Raw genomic sequence first — 23,150 nt, forward strand, 5'->3', positions numbered from 1 at the left:
GCTTTAACTTGGAACAAGATTGGTAAGTGCATTTTAAATTCCAAAATATTTTTTTTCTGTGCTAAATATATAACAGTCATCCTATAAACCATTAATTAGTCTAGACATTTCTTTAAACGAAGTTTCGTGTCTAACTTGCTGTGAATAAATTTTTACAGTTAATGCCACTGTAAGTTGTAACTAATTGGTAATTTCGTTCACCTTCTTAAAATATTTATGGCATTAAATGTAAAATCACTAAGGCACCTAAATGTGATTTTCAAATTTTGTAATTTAAAAATGTACCATATTATTTATATCATAAGTCCTGACTAAATGTTTTATGAAGATGAAAGCAATATAGCAAACAACTAATTGATATCAAAGGTTGTTGTAATATTATTAAATTAAAAATTAAAATTATTAACAATATATTGTATAAGGTTATTTAATTTTTATTGGACATAAGTACCTACCTATGGGTTTATTAAAATATTTTATAAAATTAAATGATAGTGAAAAATGTAATAGGTACATTTCTGGTGTTAACTGGTTTATCAGATTTACAGTATAATAATGTCAATATTGTCATTAAATAGTAAACAGCCCTTTGAGTTGAGTTAATATCATTTAGTGGATTTGGAGTGTAACTTGTGAATTAAAAGGTTGTACTTCATGTAAAAACACCAAGTTAAATACCAGCTAGTATATATAATACTCGAACACCATAAACATAATATACATTTTGTCAACTATAACATTTGATGTAGGTACTTATAAATTATAACACTGTTAATATTTGATGAAATACCTACATTTTCGCATTAACTATCTCTGCTATCAAACAAAGTTTTTTTTTACAATTTTCGAAAAATCAAAAAAATGTTATCATAGCTATAGTTAGGTACTATAATATGTATAATATATTCACACGTCACTTTTCACATTGTGTGTGTGTGTGTTGTGAGTGTAGTTTGCACCCGATCAGCGGCGGCGTCGACGGCAAAACTTGTGCGATAAAAGTTTAACTCGGAAACAAGCGAAAGCAGGTGGGAGGGATGTGGTGGATTCGACGACAATGGTATAGCGGTCGCGACTACATTATGGCAAAATTTCACCCCCTCAACATCCCTTACCGAGCGGCCGCCCCGGCTAGCTATTATGTTACATTAGTTACGGACTGTCGAGCCAGATAAACGACGTTCGTTAGCGTACCCGCCACACCCCTTGCAGCCTCACACCCACAGACACTCGACGTGCGGTATGTACACAGTACACACGAGTATATGTTACTATAGGTATGGGTATTCGTAGTACTGTGCAGGTGTGCGTGTGTGTGTGTGTGCATGTGTGCGTTTGTCTTCCTCCCGCCCGTCCCGAATCTGCAGAAGCCGCGGACCGTTTCAAATTCGTCAGTAAATTTACCCTCTAAAACTCGCGTAACTTTCATAATTATTAACGACTATACACGCTGCACCAGTATGCGTGTACAAGACGATAATAGAATTTGTTCAAAAGCCTGTGTGGATTGAGGAGCGGTCGCGTAAATGCGTCGACGGGTTTGTGATCATAATAATTATATAAAATACACATTGATACCACTGATACATAGTACATGATACTTATCTAAGTAGTTTTGTGTTTATATATTATACAAATTGGGCAACCTGCAAGTTTTCCTGTTTTTTCCGTATTTTATATAGATTTATTTATTATGATCTGTCCTGTAACAAAAAAAAGGCGTTTGTTTTTACAAAAAACAATAAAATAAAATTACTACAGTTTCGTATACCAAGATAATATTGTTAAAAAAAAAAAAAATAATAATTTTGATGCAATGTTTTTCATCTCACGTTCTAAAAATGTCATTTTTAAAATACACCAAATATTGAATCGGTATAAGTATACTTTACAAACATTTTGAACTGATTACTGAATAAAGTATATAACAAAATAATATTCACGTGCCGTCAAACGACACTTAATCTAAACTTTAAACTAAAAAGTAAAAATGCGTTGGTACATGATAATAAATTACTTAATTGGTTAAAAATTCATTATATTTTTTAATTAAATTAATCAAAATGATAATGAGATTCAATTCATGTACTTACATAACTTCAAATTGCGGTAACCGTTACCAAAACTTAAATAATGCACAAAATCGTTGTGATAAAAACCAATAAATATTTTAATTTCTTCGTTTCAAAAATTTTTTTGCTGTTACTCTTTCTAAATTAAATAGAGAAAACAAAATATTACAAATATAGGCAGAGAAAATGACTAAAATGAGTGTCTTGGGCAACTTACGTAATATGAATTTAACGATCGTTTATATAATATTATATACTTGGTTATTTTAACAGAAACATTCATTAACTGGAAAACTATTTTTAAGTTTTGGAAAATATTTTTTTACATACTTTTAAGTCATTACAAAAAACATAGATTTTTATATTATATTAAAATTCTCAAAAAAACATTCTGCTTCGAAGAATGAAATTAAAAACGAATTCTGTCTTTCAAAAACCTACAAATCTTACAAGACGATAAATTAAAAATTTCATGTTTTCAAAAATGTTGTTTTGTAATGATTAAATATTTTCAACATTATATAAGTAATAGTTTTTGAGATGATAAGTATTTCTTGTTAAAATAATCCCTGTGTACATCATGTATAAGAGTATGAAACAGACAAGATAGTGTTTAAAATACACTGACATAACGTACTTTCGGAGTATTTTAGTACGCGTAATTTGTTCACCACACGAAACGCGTGCATTGTCTTCTATAATATTGTAGTGGAAGGGAAAAAGTATGCACAATAAAACGTGTTATATTAGCTCTCCACTTTAATTTTCAGACAATATATTATATTATATATTACATGTGTTATATAATATATTATATTATATATATTGCACGCATGTGAACGACGCTCAACGATGTAGGAATGGAATTTCTGGAGGAATTTAGTTGTAGCCAAACTGGCGCGGGGGTGGTAATGAACCGTACAAGAATTTATTGAAAATTTTGGATAGTTATACATGTGTGTACGGTCTCTCGAAAAGGGTTGGCAGTAACCATATTATTATTATTATTATTATTATTATTATATACGTACTCTACACGCATTTTATGCGTCTACGCCAAACGACGAGTATCGTGGCGGACGAGTGTGACATTTTTAAAATATTACTCGAACATGCTTATGCGATTATTACAGGGTCGTCAAACCTTGTACATCTACGCAATTTATCGCGTTTACATTGAAATCATGACGCAGCGCCCTCGTGGAGACACGAGTTGTGCATTACAATGACAACTCGCACACGCGTTTATATAATATATATGTTTCCATAATATTATTGTTGTACTTATTATTTTCGTTTGGACGTTTGCATGTAGACATAACTGATGGTAGGGAGATTAGAGAAGTTTAACCTTTCCCCCCCCCCCCAAAAAAAAAAACAAATATTTGTGGGAAAAAAAGTAGTGAACAATTTTTTCTTCAATAGGACATGCAATTTGCTATGAAAACGAGTATCTAAGACTGTTTCTCAAATAATTTTGCGAATTCTCATAGATTTCCAGTACCATTAGTTATGAGTAGTGTATAGTGTTGGGGCGATACCAACTTCTATTTCCAAATGAGGACCAACATTTTTTGCTGTACACTTGTATTATAGTTGTATACTTAATTTTTTTTTTTTTGCGAAACCGTTCAATAACATAATATTATATGCACATTATACATTTGCATACATCGTAAATAGCTTAAGTATTTTCCACGACTGGTCGTGAACATATACCTACCAATGGAAACTGTCATCAAACGGTTAGCGGTCGCGACTTAATTGCAAAACAGTGTTTATGATGCGGTTGCGAATTTACTTTATACAACATATTACGATATCTATATAATATTAATACGCGTTTATATATCATCATCATAATATATTCGCGTTGTGCTTTTGCCAATAAAAATCATTCGAAAATCTGTCGACTGCGCGCACTTAACATGTCGCATCAAAACGGTGTCAGTGGCAGCTCCCGAGTTTGGACGTGTTATTATATTATGATGTCGGACCACTGCAGGTATATAATATGTATATAAAATGATATATATATTTCATAAAATGCAAATTCACGCGTCACGTCGACGCGCAACGACGAGACGGGATTAAGGTTTAGTGTTTGTCCGTTCCCGCCACCCTCTCGAAAAGGGTATAGGTTGTTGCCGGTCGAGTGCGTGTGTTTATAATGCCGTTGAGGCGTTTGACGCGTCACGATGAGTGAGGCTTATCTAATTTAAAAAAAAAAAATTAAAAGTCAAAAACCAGCAAGAAAATTGCGAATCTCTTGTGTATAATACCCATAATATAATATAGACTCGCTCAATCGACAAACGTATAAAATATAAAACGGGAAATTAAATCAATATGGTGCGAGCGTTATAAACGCGTTCTGAGAGGCGGGGAGGAGGATTGTTTTTAATGGGCCTAAGAGTTATGATCCGGAAAACAGTAGGGCAGACGTGATATCAGAGTGCAATTTCGAAAACCCGATGAATTACAACCCATTGTGCGTTCGCGGGCCCCGTAATAATTGGCCCGTCCGCGGAGGGGTAATCGATTTGTTCGGAATGGAAGTAACTTACTGAAAAAAAGAGAAAAAAGTCGTTCCAACAAATATAGTTTTCTATAAAAAATAGCTAAACTGTAGGTATTTGTCTAATATTGCAAGTGTGTTATACACCTGCCGGAAAACATAATTTGTTGACACACCCTCTAATCTTGTACGTGGTTTTCCGTGCGTTTCTGCATACGTTTTATAGCTATTACGCCGCTTCGTCGTCGACGATATCACCACCAACCGCTGTGGCGGGCAACAATTGCAATGGTGGTGGATCAAAGGCTTCAAAACGCCAAAAAGTCAGCCATCAGTTCTCGGTGAAGGGCGGCCGTAACCAGAACGGAGGCTGTGGTAGCGGTCAACCGACGGCTGGACAAGGTCTACAGCAACAGTCGCATCACGCCATCGTGCCGGACCAACTCAAGCTCTACAGTGAGTTGACTAGTAATATAATGATTTATTGTAAATGGTGTAAGTCCTGAAATCCCCCACTATGCCCGAGTGAAACGATTTTATTTTAATCAGACCCGGCACCTGTCATCAATAATTGAGTTATTTATATTCATCAGATAATATCGAGTATGGGAAACGGTTTTAAAAAAGATTAAAGGCATATTAAGTTTTTGTCTGAATGTAGATATGTGTTTTGAATTAAATACCTAAATATCTGATAATATGTGTTTTTTATAAAATATATCAATACATTTCAAGGATTTGTAGAAATATTTATAGGAAATATAGATGTATTTTTTAGATTATTATTAAAATATATGCTGAATACTTAACTAGTAATGTATACCGAATTGTGTTGTATTAAACAGTAATAAAATATTATAAACATTGTATAAAATAAACCTCACAATAAAAAAAATAATTTAAAAATTCAAAAACAAGTGAAACTACAGATAAAAAATAAAAGAATATTAAGAAATAATAAATAATATTTGAAATAAACATGCTACATTTCATCCGCATTATTGGGTTTTCGATTAATTTTTTTTTCTCGGCTATAGGTATAGTGTTTAGTGCGCGACCGATACAAATTTAAATAGGTATATTATATTATTAGTTTAAAATGGCCTAGCGAAATCAAGTCGGCAGGTCAAACTAGCGAAACGTACTACGTGATAACTAATAACTAACTATATATAGCTCAAAGGCTGTACAACTAACCCACTGATTTTACGCAGGCAATCCAGACATACTGATATGTGGCAACTGTCGCGAGATGTTCACCGAACTACAAGGTCTATTGGATCACAAGAAGGAATACTGCAAACTCAGGTTCACCTGCAAGTGTAACAACTCTGTCAAGCCCAATTTCAACAACAATAACAGTAAATGTTTTATGATAATATTAATATTTGTTGTCTGGCACTGTTATAAAGTACAAATAATAGCTTGAACAGTCCGGTGTCACCCTATTATAATTTATAACCCTCTCCTTGTGACATCAGAACTTCACTTTCGTTACGACTTTATATTTTTTAACATATTATTATAATAGAATATGCATTATCGGGGTCAGTGCATTAGAGCGGTTCACAAGTTTAGATTTACGTATTTTTAAATACATACTATGTCAGCCAGCAAACTACTCGTATAATGTCGTGACTCTGCAATGATGAATACCTGGCACCAGCCCTAAATATAGAAGTCAGCCATTCCTAGGCCTGATCTAAATACGTAATGCCCTACTAGCGGTAAACACCATAAAATAAACAACCTTATAAAAAATTACAACCACCTAAAAAAGGACCGTATAGACGTGGCAACTTACCATGTGTCGAAATCAACTACTATGTCATTTTGTCTTAATTAAATAAAAAAAATATCGAATTTTCCGACGTCGTCGTTGTCAAGTCAAGCCTTGTAATCGTCGTGCAAAATTAATTAAAATTGATTTAAATAATATATATATTCCGACACCTAGAAGGCGTACGCATAGCTTGTAAGTATTATTATATTAAACAATTATTACAAAAGTGTTTAAAGAAAAAATGGGTGCGTTCAATAATATTTAAAAGTGCTGTTTGGGAAAATCGATAGTGCCATTACGGCGAAAACGGATAAACATTAATAATAATAAATAACAATATTATTATTATTATTATTATTATATAATTTCAACTTAAAAGAAAACCAATTAAATAATTCGAACAATGCGAGTGACAGTGCACCACGTGGTGTACATAATATAGGAACCTAACCGCATTTATTTATTTCCACTCGATCGGTAAACCGGCCGACCGTGATCGAATAGTATGGTACCTTAATCTATAACATACTTAATTATTAATTAACTAATGGTGTGTGTGAACTGTAGATTATAGTAACGATAATAATGGGATTAAATGAATTATTCCTACACTACTCTAATTAAAAAAAAATGTATTTGATACAAGAATTTGTTACGTTCGTATAAATCTAGTTCAATGAAATATAAAATGTAAGTTCCAGAATTCCCCCATACTTGAGAAATTGCCTGAAGGGCGTGGTCTTAAGAAATTATTGGTGAACAGCGGGTCCAAAATTATAGCGCTCACTAAAATATAATATTATAGGGACAATATTTGATGTCATAATAATATCTTCGATACAAAGTAGAGACTAGAAATATGTAGGAATGGGTCTTACACTCTTACAGGTTTGGTTAGAATATACATAATAGTTCTTGGGATTTGGTAGTAAAAAAAATCTTTAAAAAAACCTTTATTTATCTACCATTTTATCTATTCTTTTTTATCATTAACCAATAACCAATAGCTAACTTACAAAATATGTTAGCTTATTTATTAAATAATACAAATAAATATGCAGAGAGGAACATGAGTTTTGCAGTTAACAGCAATATATTGTTGAACTTTAAAAAAAATAGGTTTAGTTGACATGGAAGAAAATACAAACTTAACTCAGCTAAAAAGAAGATATTTTTTTTAGGGAGGTCACGCACTCACGCGTATAGTGACAGGAAAAAGCTAAGTTGTTGTTAAGGTAGATTCTCTAACTCGTTAAGTTAACTGATAAGTTAATAAGTTTTAATAAACTAAATGTTAACTTGTTAATGCCGTCCTCCACCTTTGTAAATATATTCAAGAACCAAAATAATAAGTGAGTAAGTTCATTTTTACTTAATTCAATTGTGTTTGTGTATTATTTTATGCCATATACTTGATAAAATGAAGGTTAGTATAGTTAGGTATACTCCTATTGAACAAAAAAAATAAATTTTCTTATTATTTTTCCACCCTTAAATTTCTGATGTCACCAACTTTCCCAAGACATTGATATAAATTATATTATATCAGAAGTTAGAACTTGCATAATATCTTGCTTTTTAACTCGTACACTAAAAATATACCTTTCAATTTTTATTTTTTTCGTAGTTATGTTAGAATAGTTAAATTTCAATAACAAAATAATATAATAATACCTTTTATGATTTGTATTATATAATATTTTAATATATATTTTACTGTAGTACGTATACCGAATTTCACGTTTTTCCTGTACCGATATTTGTTTCTTTTGTCCTGCAGAATGGCCCGGAAACTTGAACGAGGGCTGCTTGTCTTTGGTGTGTGTCCAGTGCAAAGAATCGTTTGACAGTGCCTGGGATCTCATGGTGCACGCGCAATCGGCTCACATGATGAACGTCTACCAGTTGACTACTAGGGACCAGGTAACTGCGTCACCAGTGGGTACAGAATCGGAAAACGGATCGACGGTAAGTCTTCTTAACGATGATATAATATCAAACTAGCAGTACTTACAAAGTTACAACATAATATTTTATACTCACACCAACCACCCTTCTTTGGCATTGGCATTTTTTGGTCGTTTACGGTACAGGATGTGGGATGCAGATAATTTTTGAAATGTGACTTAGATGGGCAGACTGCATTCTAAATGATCATCCAACTTGGATTATCTTGCACTAAAGTATTAGAGTTTATAGTAAAATGCAGATATATTTTATGTATTTTACGACGTCTTGCAAAATTAAATTACTCTGTAAATATATGGTAACATTTTAATCGTAAAACATAGGTATAGTATTTAACATTAGTATTGGGAATTTGAGCTTGTAATTATCGATACACGGTTAAAGTTTATATTAACTGTTATATCTTAATATTATTTATTAATATTACGGGGTTATCGACTTTAGTTCTTTTTACTCTTTTTACTAATGATTTTTAAAATACTATTTGGTTTATTAAACCGACGAATTATGTTTACTACTCGAAACAATAAAATGCACCATATTAGTGTTGATTTTTAATCGAATTCAACTGATGTTAACCGGAACTAAGAAATTATTAAAAGCGTACTTGAATAGTGTAATTATTATTCCGAGTAGTTAACCCTAATCATAAATCGATTAAACCCATTAAAAAAAACATTAATATTCATATAGGTACTCTGTTTCAATCCCAACGCTTGTGTCTAATGAACAAAAAACAATATTTTAAAATTAAAACTGAATGTATTTTTAAATTATATAGGAAAAATGTAAACCCAACAATATTTTATTTCATAATACAATAGTCAAATTTAATATTTACTTGGAGTTGTTTTATTTCCATATTTCTGATTTAATTTTCTCTGACATACTAATTTCATATTTACATATTGTACTACTATTACTTGTAAAAGTATAACGCTTATAAATCTGCGACTGATTTCAGTCTGAAACATGAACGATTTGACATAGTTAATTCAAATGAACGAATTGCTTCTTTGTATTCATGAAAATATGCAGTGTAGTGTTTATGGCATTATCTTATTTTCTCATTTTAAAAGTTTAATCGTTTCTAAAACTTCTTTGACTCTACATACAAAACGGATGATGGTTTTTTTAAGTTTTGCTCGTAACGTTTAAATATAATAATAATCTTTTGGCCATCGATTCTATACAAATCGCGAAATCGTCAAACAGACAAAATAATATATTTAAATATATAATATGGCACGTGTTGATTTAATTTGTACTCAAATATGAATAAATCTGAGTTTACCATAAATTGATTATAATATGAATAATAATGGTCTCATCAATAGACGTTTTTTCGTTTGACTGCTGCAGATAGTATTTAGATATCAAAGCGTATCCAAAGAGCAGTGTTGGACAAAAATAACTAAAAATATATCTAGTATCTTCCTATAGGTAAGCAGTGATAATTCATTGAAAATTAATCTAGATAAAAATAGATAACTCAAAACTCAAGTTTTTTGTAAAATAGCTTTTTTGCTATAAATACATGGACATATTATAATATTATATAGACCTAACCTATAAGTTTAAATGTTTAAAATTCGTAAATACTTGTATTTTAAATACATCCATCGGCATACAATACACAATGTAACAATGTTAGTACTAGAAAATAACAAACTACCAGTATGAAACAATTAATAAAATAAATACATATGAGAGAACTAAACGAATGAAAAATAAAATCGATTAAATAGGATATAGGTTAAACTAAAACGTCCCCCAAAAAAACAAAATCGAAAATCTTGTCACAAAAAATATATTATCTCAGATAATTAACCACTGTCTTTAAATATAGAAGAACAATAATATATGATAAAAAATTGTATTCTATAGACAAGACAAAAATGTTAAATATTTTCATCCAAGTACAACTATTGTCTGGATACAATTATCCAGACGATGAACTGCAATACTGCGGCAAGTAGTTGGAACACCGTGATATTATGTCGAGCCGGCTGTGCACGAGGGTCGGCTAATTTAACAAATGCGTTTCTGATGCGAGTGAAACGTAGGCAGGTTCGCATAAGCCGGGTGGGTGTATGGGTGGTGGGTACGCACGCGTCAATTAAGCCGCGATCCCCGGGGGGCATGTCCGGCAAGTTGATCTTTTATTTTATTCTTTTTGAGATTTTGCCAACGCGGTTTGCACGAACGAATCCTGCTCGACGTACTATAGTCAGTCGGTATAGGTAGGTATGTGTTTTCGTTTTTTTTTTTGTTTACACAAACGCATGTATTTCCAAAAGGTCAGGCCAAACAGCAATATCATTATCTCGAGGCACGTTCCGTTCGGCGCGTTTTAATCCATTCGGTTATATTATACTCGTTTATTAAATAATTCTTTTTTCTCTATCGTTTTAATAATCAATCTTCACGATAACAGTATTGGAATTAATTGCATTTTAAATAATAATTATATCATTATGAAAAAATATAAATAAAAATAAAAATATTTCAAGGAGCAATTATGGAAATATGAAAAACTCCGTATAAGTGATGTGATTTATTGCCTAAATAATACCTTATGTGTCTAATATTTACGTCTTGTACGACGAGGTCTCTTCGATCAACAACAATCCATGCCTACTATATATTTATTTTGGCACACCATCCGCTGTTATAAAATCTAGTCTATTACTATTACTATTACTATTTCTGTTTAGGTCCCACCAAGGTATGCTTTTGAAAGTATTGGCAGCATATCATATAATACTTCATTATATTTTTATATTAGAGTCTGAAACCATTACTTGGACTGTCCAAAGCCAGCCAGCTCGTATAAATTCTCATAGGAATAGTGAATACGGAAAAGCATCCGGTGATCATCCGACCACAAAATGATCTTTCAGAGACCCGTCAGCTGTTCACCCCTCGTGACTTTATACAAGTTAATTATATTATTATTTATTGTGATATACAATAGAAGTACAGGTTTAATTGTATTAGAAATGTAATTGTTTCATACAAATATTTAAAGTGTTAAAAAACTTGTTTCTACTGAAACGTTACGAATAAAATCTGTTTTCTAAATAATTTTCATTACATTTACGACTGCAATTACGACTTGAAAACGAACGAGGACAAAAATTTTGAACCTTTAACAGTATAATGGATATTGATGATATAGGTACAATAGAGTGTAACAGAAAGACCTGACAAAATAAAAATAAATAATCTATCATACTATTTTAACATATGAAAAAAAAACATGAACAATATGTAGATAGTAAATTATTTAAGATTTACTTATGTCTAAAAACTTCCAAGAATAATATTTTGACAAAAGTTTTTACGTTTTGATTTATAATTCTCTCCAAAAAAAAATATTGATATTTAATTGCAAAAAATAAACTACTTGTATAAACAATCGTCTTAACCATGAACAATTTTCTAAAAATTAGATTAACACATTTTCTACTTTAACAGTTTCTAAAAACAATGTAATACAATTTAAAATTTCTTATTTTAAGTTTTAAAAAGAAAAAGAAAGAAATCTTATACTGTAAGAACTATTGTAACGCAAGCGTCTACAAATTATTTATAAAAGAATAGTTTTTAAATGTTGATTAGAATAAAAGTTATGTTATACCATGCATAATCAATGGTTCAGTGATTGATAGAGTTACAAGCAATGGTGACTAGGGCGTTCTTTTCACTGCCGATCTTAACTTCCGCCCTCACATTGACTCCATCTGCTGCCGAGCCCTCAAATCGCTTGGCTTCGTAATGCGCACCATGAATGAGTTCAAACTGTCTGGATCTCTTAAGACTGTCTACTGCTCTTTAGTCCGAAGTTTGCTAGAGTATGCGTTTGTGCTCTGGGACCCATTTGTGGTAATTGATTCTTGCCACTTAGAGCGAGTTCAAAGGCGCTTTCTGCCGTCTGCGGCTTACATGCTAAAAATTGTCCATCCTCCTCATGACTATACTCCAGTATTGCACGCACTTAACCTTACTTCTTTAGCAGATAGACGCGTTAAAGCTAACCTGGGCTTTTTGCAAAAGTTAATCGATGGTTCCATAAATGCCCCTTCACTGCTTGACCAAGTAGACTTTAAAGTTCCACATCGGGCCACAAGGTCTCGAGTTCCTTTTACTGTACCTCTCCACTGCACCAATTACGGTAAAAACAAACCAATTGACCGCATGATGCGGTTGGCTAACGAGGACCCCACCTTTCTCAGTTTACCTTAATATTGTGTTATTATTTTGACATTTCTTGTATGTAATTTTACTTGTGTCCTAATTATTTAAATTTATATTTATTGTACCTGTAATTCTGCTGTATTTTTAGGCCATCGCCCCTTGTATATGTTAACTATCTTATATTACTGAATTATTGTTGTGTGCTGTACTAAATAAGGAATTTTTATTCCGTAAATTAATTAATAAATAATAAATAATAAATAAATAATAATAAAGCTCTTCGTTCTATACGGAAATTTCAAGACTACTCGTCTGTCTTGTGCTGAGTTGTGCAGCGTGCTCGACGTTTGACACTGTACAACTAAGGTGCGTGTTAGAACACTATAATTTTGATTTTTTTTCTCGGAATTTTTTGTCGTAAATTCGGTGAGGACACAAATCCCTTGTTTCGTGTTTACCTATCATGATGGGTTGGAAGCCCTTAGCTATATATTATATATGCCTTCAGTTGCAGTACATATCAGCTGTTGTGACGCAGACGGCATCGGGGATGACGAATATAATACATAACTACATAAGTAATATATGTAACATAGGCGTGTTTCTGGTCGATTGATTTCGCGTGTCTCTTTTACAGTGTAAGTGTATACATAAACGCGATAAACGAACAATAATAATTACACTTCCACTGTTGTTACAACACAACACCCTCTGACGCAAACACGTGACGAGTGGTGACCGACTGGTCCGAGGTCGTAATTAAAACGCGAAACGGAATCAAAATATACACGTTAAACGCGAGTACGAACACACACACACACGCACACATAGTCACGTTATTTTAATATATATGTATAAACGGATAAGCTAGCAAACGCAGCGCCGCCCGTCGTAACGAGGGAGCAGCCACACCCTAAAAAAACCGGCGGAATGATAACCACCGGAAGTGATCAATCGTGGGCGTGGTGCGTGACGACCGGGCTTCGTGTCTAGGACTTTGTCTGACATTAAGTTATTAAAGCTGCCACCGCCGCTGTTGTTGCTTTTGGGAAGTAAATAAAAAAACAACAACGCGATATACCTAATATAACTCGCGAGCGGAGCGTGCTGCAGACGCGACTTATATTATAGCAATCAAAATCGTCGTGCTTGGATTTCCCACGTTTACAGTATACGTTTATTTTATATTATACTAACTGATCCCATGCACTTCGTTGCCCGTTAAAATTACCATCCCTATATAAGAGACTTGATGGTGATAATGCGAGCAGTGGTGCATACTACATTACTATCTATATGATTATATGAATAATATGTTTTATTTTTATTTTATTTTTCATTTTGATAATGGACACTTCTATGAACTATAAGTGCAACTCAGCCTCCTTGATAGGCAATGTGGGAAGATTCGATTTGATGCATGCTTAAACTTGTTTTGCCCGATGGACCATTAGCAATCAAAAAACAAAAAAAATACTAATTCCCACTAAAAAATTAAGAAAATGAGTTATTAATTAAAATAAACGTATACATTGTACACGTTTATACGCATATTTTATGGCACTGCAGCCCGCGGGTTTCCAGTAACCTGACCTTATTGTCCGTCAAATTATATATTTTACTTAATATTGTATATCTTTGACTTGTGGCATTACGAGTTCCGCAAATAATGAAAGCTACAGAAAAACACTAAGAAATCCACCCCTTCCAACCCCCCCAAAAAATCTTCCTAGTTGCGCTTGTGTGTGTGCGTGTGTGTGGTCGTGAATGTGTATTTGGGTCAGTGCCACTCAATTAGAATAATGGTGAGGATGAACCAATTAAACGAAAATATTAAAAAACTCAGTTGAACCTAAAAAAACTTTAATACCAAAAATAAAAATAGAATATATTGATGATAATCAAATCGAAAATAAAATATTTTTAAAATCTATAGCTGTATGGTTTGTAAATAACAGCCAACTGTCTTTATTTAATACAACTAATTTATATGTGACTCATAATATATTATGTTATTATTGAGACATCGTGAATGTATGGTATCATATTATTGTGTTATCGTTGTATCGATGTTATATCAAGGGAATAACGGGTAAACACAACGGCCCACCCTTTGTGACAACAAAAGCCCATGGACACGTCACCGCCGCTCCTTAATTCACTCGCGACGTGGAGACTTTACGGTGAATACAAATAGCTTATAGGGGAAAAGGCGCCATCGTGTCGCCTACGACGATGCTTCAATATGTTGAAAGTCGAAACGAAATACAGACATTATATATCATATAAAGTTATATATATATATTATTTACTGGCAAACATTCGTTCTATTGAATTCATAAATTATTACCTTTAAGTATTTTCATTAATCAAAATTATATATAATATATTTTACAAAACAACAATCATCATTCACAAAAACAAAGTACAAATCTGAGTTTTCAAATATTAAGCTATTATTTTAAAAAATGTCAATACATGGGCTTCCAAAATATATAACCTTGTAGATAATTAATTGTCTTCCTTTTAATACTTTTAAATAATAAGATATTTTATAATTTTTCCCTATTGTAGGATAATGGATTCGAATTTAAATTGCATATCATAATAATAAGTATAAACTAACAAATTTTGTCTCATAATAAATAATAACAATAATGCGATGTTGTAGTGAAAACACTTTTTCACCCCAATTTGTGTCCGCTGTCCAATTTTCAATCCATTATATTAGATAGAGAGTCTGGTGTAACTTTCAGAGTACTTCATCCAACAAAAAATAAAAATAAAAGCGTAAGATATAAAAAAAAAATATATCAACCTTGTAAAACGAAAGCCTCCGCTGAAAATCAAAAAAGTTTTTCTATCGCGATATTTTGGTGTACACGCTTAGCTATTATAAAAGTGTCTTGTTGTTATAGGGTTGATTTCTATAGTTAAAAATATAACAAATATAATCCCATCTGTGTACTGTGAATTATGAGAGGATTATTTTTACACGCCTATTATAATATTAAACATATTATAAAATCAACCACACCCGTTCTTACGGAGGTCCACGATTATCCGTTAAAAGACAAGTCGACTTGCACAATATAAAATTCGGAAAATCATCGTGATATTATTATGTGGTTAATTTTCTTTTAACCTCATCATAAAAATTACTCACCATTGTTTCCCGGAGATCTTTTCTCTTCTGTACTTATTTTCACTTCGACATTTTCAATCGGCCGAGAGCGATTTTAGTGTATTCGTTGGTTGTGGCTTGGGAGCTGTGTCTGTTGTTGTTGTTGTTGTTTTTTTTTTAATACCTACCTAGTCGAGGAATTTATCAAACACAATTCACTTTCCTTTGCCCATTTTACCCAGGCTACAAGACCTATCGTTTGCACTCGGCCGAAATTGTTTTCGCCATTTGATGTTGTTCAGTCGTCGGTCGTTTTGATAAAACAGCCTTTTGTAATCGGCGTGTTTTTATTATTGCTTTGGTGTTCGATTAATTTCCGTGACATTGAGACATCATCCCGTTCACCGCCCCCTGGCTCCCGGGTACTTTAATATTTGCCAACTTTAAGGCTAAATTCTCTAAAAACGCACTATAATAATATATAATATATTATTATATAATTTATATAATTTTATAATCGAATACAATTTTTCTTGGGAGTCGAAGTGGATGAAAGTATAGTCATTTTTAGTATTTGAATCTATAATTAATAGTTTCTTAAAAATTGAGGCGATACCAGTACTAAGTACTAACCATATTGGCCCAACCCTTAAAAGTGATATTGTACAACATGGGCAATTAAAGTTCGAACTTTTTTTAAGGATTAACTCGAATGAAACCAATGTAGTCAAGTAAATAAAAATTAATTAATGCCTTTTCAATTATGTTTATAAAACAATCATAATCTTTAAGTTATTTTAGTTGTTTAATGGCTTGGGTTACTTTCTATTTGATAAAATATTGGAAAAATTAAAATTGTTGTGGATTGGCATATCTCATATAAAACATATTAATATTATTTTGTTATTTGCTAAAAGCTAATTAATTTTTAAAAATATAAACTCAGTTATATTGATTACACGATAAAAAATATTATACATCCAATGACCACTTGCTTAGACAGTTTAATATTTTTATGATACATCTAATCGTGTATCATTGGATTGAGCCATTATTGCCCCGAAGTTATTATTAAAATGTAAACGACAACACGACCCATGTGCTGCTATCTATAAAATAATTTTTTCTGAGAGTTGGATCAGTTAGGTTAGGTCCTAGAATAAATTATAATTTTGTAACATATTTTCAAATAAAATGCAATTTGTAGCATCGATTTATCGCACTAAGTATACTTAGGTACGTTAAATAATATGTAAGTAGTTGTTTTAATTTCAATAATATATACTGGCTGACTCTAGACCTAGTAGTATAGTTTACGGGTCACTATTATATCAGAAGGTCAAAAATGGAATGATGATAATATCACGAGATGGCGGAAAGAGTCGGCGAATCAGTGATATAACTAAATTGCATGTCCAATATTCAGTGTAATAATAATATTGTTATTGTATTATTGAAATGCATTCAAATTTAATACAAAACCCATTACCCATACTATATCTCGGTTGGTCATCATGCAATTATGGATTGTATTATACCTAAATATATTATGAAAAATATAAAACCTATTGTAGATTTTCAATGTAGGGTGAAATATATGTTACATGGAAATGTATACAATTATCATTATCCATAAAAAATTTTTTTATTTTTATTCGTTACGTATCTCAATGCCTTTATATACGGCTAGAAAGCTCATGTTTAAAATAAGTCGAGGAAACGAATCGAGATGAGGGTTGAAAACATACTAAAGCAAAAAAAATCAATGACTGCAATATTATAGCTTTAGCATGTATGTTGAGTACTGCGCCAAACCGAAAAATCGTTGAAAATAATTACGATAATAATATTTATGATTATTTTATTTTCTATTATTGTTATACGATTGCAGTGTTCCGTGGGAGCTCAAGTGAACATCGACGAGGACGCAAACGGGTCGGCGGACGAGTCTCTGTGCAGTGGACGTAACGAGTTGTACGAACCGATGGACAGCGATCGTGAACCTAACCTAACCTCTCCAGCGGCAATGAGCTTCATCGGAGAAACGGAAAAGGAGTTGACCGACGCACCGCCGATGACATCTTCCTGTCAAACTTGTCTCATTCAACAGCCTAACATCCAAGCGCTCATGGGCGTCCATTGAACCGCAAACAAATAACAATATTATATAATATACAATATATACATAATATTATATATATATTATAATTTCGTCGCCATAATATATTCTAGTATACTAGTATATCATATAATTATCTATATAGGTAAGCGACAACACCGACTTAACGATCCACGACCATCGTGGTAACATTTGGTCGTGGTTGCGTCAATTTATTTTTTATTTATTTTTAAATAAGTCTTAGGCATTTTTCTTTTTTTTGGAAACACACATTTTTTTGCACGTCTCTCTCATTTTATATTTTGAGAAAAAAATTATTTATGCTTTTATATGCAGTAATAATGCACAGCAATTGAATAATGTTGCTGTATAACAAAATATCTATAATCTATTAAAATAATTTATAACATACTACCTATTATACTGACATAAAAGTATGGAAATTAAATATTTCTGAATTATATTTTTAAACTTGGTTTTATCTACATTTTCTAGTCAAAAACAAGATATCGGTTGACCCTCCAAAATTTTTAAATATAACTTTAAATTGTTGTATCTCCTGTGTATAACATTATGTACAATATTATAATAGACAGTATCGTTTTATTTAGTACAATTATTCCATAGTGGTGGAATTTGCCATTAAAATTAATAAACCAAGTTCCTGTGTGGTGAGGACTAAGGATCTACTACTTCACCATTCTCAAACCACAACTTTTAATCAAAAATATGAAATTTAATAAAATGCAATAGAGACTTATATACACTTTTTAAGAAATTTACTTACATATTCAGTAAAAGCATTGAAGAATAATTATATTTGATGAATTATACCAAAGTAGATCATTTAAAATGTGTTAATTATTTTCATTGGCCATTTTAATCTTTCGAAGAACATTTTAAAAATAAACGTGTATATTTTAAACCATTTAAATCGTAATCTTGAGCGCTATAATTGTTTCTAAATATTGCACCATTTTGATTAATTTCATATTTTGGGTAAAGATGGTTCCTATATTATATCAGTATACTTACATAGTGTTATAGTGCCGTTTTTCTTTTCAGGATATTTTTATGTTAGGATATAAATATTTAAATAACAATAATAGCTAACAACCACATTGTGTTGGATGACAATGAGCTACATCATTAAAGAGGAATGAAAACTTTCTCGTATTTAAAAGTTGACTTGTTTTACAGGTCATTTAAATCTTCTGTAACACACAATACAAAATCTCTTCGAACTTATTTTGCCACATTCAATGAAAAAATGAAATATATACTGTTTATTTACTTACTAATTTGAACGACATTTGATTTACTAGTGAGACAGTGAGTCAAATACTGCATATAAATACAGTGTAACAATAATATTTACCTAAAACAACCCTAATGGCAAATATAATTTAGGATACCTTAGGTTGGGTTTTATTTTATACTTTTCAATAATTTTGAAAATGTGTCGGTATTATATATTTTCTACAATATGTGTTTAAAAAGATATGAACTTGAATAAAAAAAATGCACAATCTTACAAATAAATAATTGAGTTCGTTGCTGTTGTTTTTTTTCCAATGTTCATTAGTTTTACAGATCTTACACTTAATAATTTATCTTCAAAAGTTGAGATTCTGAAAGATTTATGATTTGTATATTTCTAATTACTATGGTATAAAATAAGTAAATTATTTATCGTAGTGGATTGATACATACTTACGTGTTGTATACAATTGCATAGTATTAATATATATTATATTATTTCCAATTCAGATTTGCTTTTTGAACTAACACCGCCGCCCGAACACTAGGCAACTTTCGCACCATCGATACGGCCAATGCCAATACAGCAATATTATAATTATTATTATTATTATTATTATTATTATTATCATTATTATTGTAATTGTTGTTATTGTTGTTATTGTAATAAAATAATATTATAATGTACCTAACCTACGGCGCCCACTGGAAAACCATGACGCAATACGTTTGTATTAAATTAAATAATAATATGTTTAAGAACAATCTGAAGCCTTTGACGATTTTGCGCGAAAGTATATTTATTATATGTATATTATTATTATTATTTAGCAATTATTATTTATTTACTTGTTAGTTGAAAACGACATTTTTGTCAATCATTTTATTTGTCACCACTATAGGTACATAATAATATTAATTATTTAATATTATCACCTTACCTGTGTACGTTGTACGTAACGCTCATCGTATGATAATATTTATCTACCCAATAATGTATCGTTTTTATTTTAATTTAACTATAAATAATTAATGCACCATAACAATATCGAAAATTCTACACATGCATAATATAATACATGTTCGGTATGCTACAGAATATTTTTTTTATTCGTGATGAAATAAATTACAACTATATATTATATTATATTCAATATTGTATACAGGGCAATTCATTATAAGGTAAACACTCCTCAGATTGCATATGGAAAATATCATAATCTTTTATAATAAAACGTGAACGGTTCGGTTAGGACTTAGGTTAGGTCGGTGTTTAACAATAACATATTTTGTGGAACATAATCATTACCAAATGCTTTCTATGTCATTTACTCGAAATGTTTTAATGTTTTTTGGAAATATATTTTTATTAGACAATTTGAAGTCATTTCAATACAACATTTTTGAAAACAAAATATATTTTTACTATTTCTAGCGTAATTATTTTTAAATGTTTACCCATTTTTAATTAAAACGTATATCAACGTAATATTCTAATTTGGAATATGCAATTTGAATGTAGGTATGTCGTCAAAAAAGTATAAAAAAAATGATATAACGATAAAAATTAATAAATAATAATTAAGATATTTCCAAAAACCTATAGAATTGAGAGCGAGTATTAACCTTTAAAATAAGCTCTGTACAAACGATATAAACGAATTGAATAAATTCAGGGGCGGATCTGAAGCCTGGTTAAGGGTGGGGGCGAATAGGAATATTTCTGAGTGACATATGGAGTATAATGAAATAATTAACGGTAATAATCACGGTCCATAGTGTATTTCATTGTGTGATAAGCTATTGATAACACAAATCTACGTTTGGTTATCGATGTTTATCGGAATTAAATAAATCTAAAAATAAGATTTCCAAATATTCCTTTACCTCGGCTTATCTGTATATTATAGAATCAATGTCATAGCTAATATCACAACCTCGATCGTATATAGAACCATGATCACAACTATTATTTACTATCATGAAACCACGAAACATCCTACTTATACAAATAAATACATAATTTATAAGTATTTATAAAATTATTATATAAACCTATTTAAAAAATATGAAATAAATCTGTATAAAAAAGCCCAAGGGGGGCGATCACCACGTCCCCCCCTCAGATCCGCTCCTATTTGGATTCGCATTGAAACGAACAAAAAGCTGTTTCAATAAATTGTAATATTTGAGTACCTACTCTGCACCATACAGCGCCTATTGTATACCTATACTTATCAGTGTTAAGAAAAAACTCATTGATTAACACATTATTATTACCTAAGCTTAAAATTTAAAATTGATAAATTTCGACGAATATACTCATTGAATTTCTCATTCGTTAGAGAAATTAATTACACCACATGAGTTAAAAATAAAAATTCAATCGCATTATCCATGATTAATTTTGTTTAGTTATATTTTTATTAGTTATAAATTATATTTTTTCCCCAACACTGATAATACTTCTTATAATAAATATAATAAATTATGTGTATAAAAAACATTTCTGTTGTTCACTCGACTAGCGTATACTAATTAGGTACGATTTGTTTTTTTTTTTTTTATATAATGTTAAGTAATACATATCATTACGTTTAAACGCATAACGGTTAGACCATTATGTATCCAAATTTATATATTATTATTACATTTTTCGTCAAACATATTATAATATTATATTCATGTGTATACTACAGTCTACAATTGTATTGTACCCACTTAGCCTACAAACAATTGTATGGTCTAATATCATTGTACTCTAGTCTAATAAGTTAATAAATTGTTTGGCAATATTTAATCGGATCTGTGTTATAATTTTTTGTGACCTGCGTAGCTGCGCTTTCACGTCGACTGCGGTCAAACGTTTTACAATAATATTATGTGGGTTGTACGGGGTGGTTATTTTAAGTCAAATTCCTTTTTTTAGATATCTGTTTTAAATCATAAGATAAAAAAATCATCTGCTTCACAATTGTTCAAAGTTAATATGAGGTTGATTCTCATACTGAAAAAGAGAATAGCCCCAGTATACTCCTCAAATAATTATTCAAATATTTGAAAATAAAATGGTCTTTAAATATATTTCAAAATTTTAAAAGTACGAATTTGAATAAATGCTTTATCAAAGTAAAAACGTGGGAGGGGCAGCATGCTTCTAGTCAAAATAAGCCTGTTTAAATATAATAACAGAATTAAAAATATTGTGCACGCGTTTAATAATAACAGTTATTAATTAATTATATTTTATAAAGTTACTTTAAACGCTATATTTTTCCTTCGGTATTGTATTTTAAATTGACGTTTGTCTGCTTCATTGATTATTTTTCCGTGCACGGCTGTAAAACACTTGGCCGTTAAGACGCCAGAGAACTATAGTAAACGCGAGTAAGAAATGGGTTTTTTTACATAAATTACTCAGTGTACCTATACGCGTATAATTCAGCACTTAAATGTTAAACAGCTTTCCCGCGAATTAAATGTTAACTTTATAGATTGTATAAGGGGGCTACGTGGTTTGTAAAATAAATTTATTGTCGATCTTTTTCGTATCTTTTGAAAACAATTCTCCGCGTACAGAACGCCATCGCCTGAATTTGGTATCTCCGCCTTACAAACGCAAAATATGACTATACTGCGGCATAGAGTGACACCCGCCGGTAGGACCTACTATACTTAACACTTTCTACTGCTAATCCTAATGGTCAATTTCAGCTTTTGACCGGGAAGAGTTTTACATAATATTTAAATGAAACAGATCTATGGAAGAGGGGGGGGGGGCTCTTCCCCACACCCCCTTTTCATTATCTTGAAATATATTAGGTACAATACAATAATGTGAAATATTAATGTATTTGTCATTCTTTCTCACCCTCCCACTTTCCTACATTGAAGTATTTAATACATTATAAAACACCATTCTATTGGGTACCTACTAAAATGAAAACTATTTTTACTAAAATAAATTAAACACTTAGGTGCTTACGTATTATATATTTATTATAATTGTATCCGTCATTTCAAAATTGAAAAATGTATAGAAAAACACACCACTATTATCGAGGTTACACATATTTTTATATTCTATACATAGATTATATATCCTA

The 23,150-nt window shown here is 31.1% G+C and overlaps 1 protein-coding gene across 7 annotated transcripts in view; it reads left to right on the forward strand.

The window, feature by feature from the left end:
- The window catches only part of LOC111034228 (heterogeneous nuclear ribonucleoprotein C-like 3), a 122,641-nt gene extending 100,797 nt beyond the window's left edge, over positions 1–21,844 (forward strand). For all 7 annotated transcript variants that reach the window (XM_022315344.1, XM_022315348.1, XM_022315343.1 and 4 more), the window contains 4 exons: positions 4,817–5,046; positions 5,805–5,951; positions 8,154–8,341; positions 17,557–21,844. In XM_022315344.1, coding sequence (XP_022171036.1) covers positions 4,817–5,046; positions 5,805–5,951; positions 8,154–8,341; positions 17,557–17,808 — 817 coding nt within the window. In that variant the 3' untranslated portion in view covers positions 17,809–21,844. The remainder of the gene's footprint in view (positions 1–4,816; positions 5,047–5,804; positions 5,952–8,153; positions 8,342–17,556) is intronic.
- Positions 21,845–23,150: the final 1,306 nt, after the last annotated feature.

The sequence above is a fragment of the Myzus persicae genome, unplaced genomic scaffold (assembly GCF_001856785.1).
Source record: "Myzus persicae strain clone G006 unplaced genomic scaffold, MPER_G0061.0, whole genome shotgun sequence".
NCBI lineage: Eukaryota > Metazoa > Arthropoda > Insecta > Hemiptera > Aphididae > Myzus > Myzus persicae.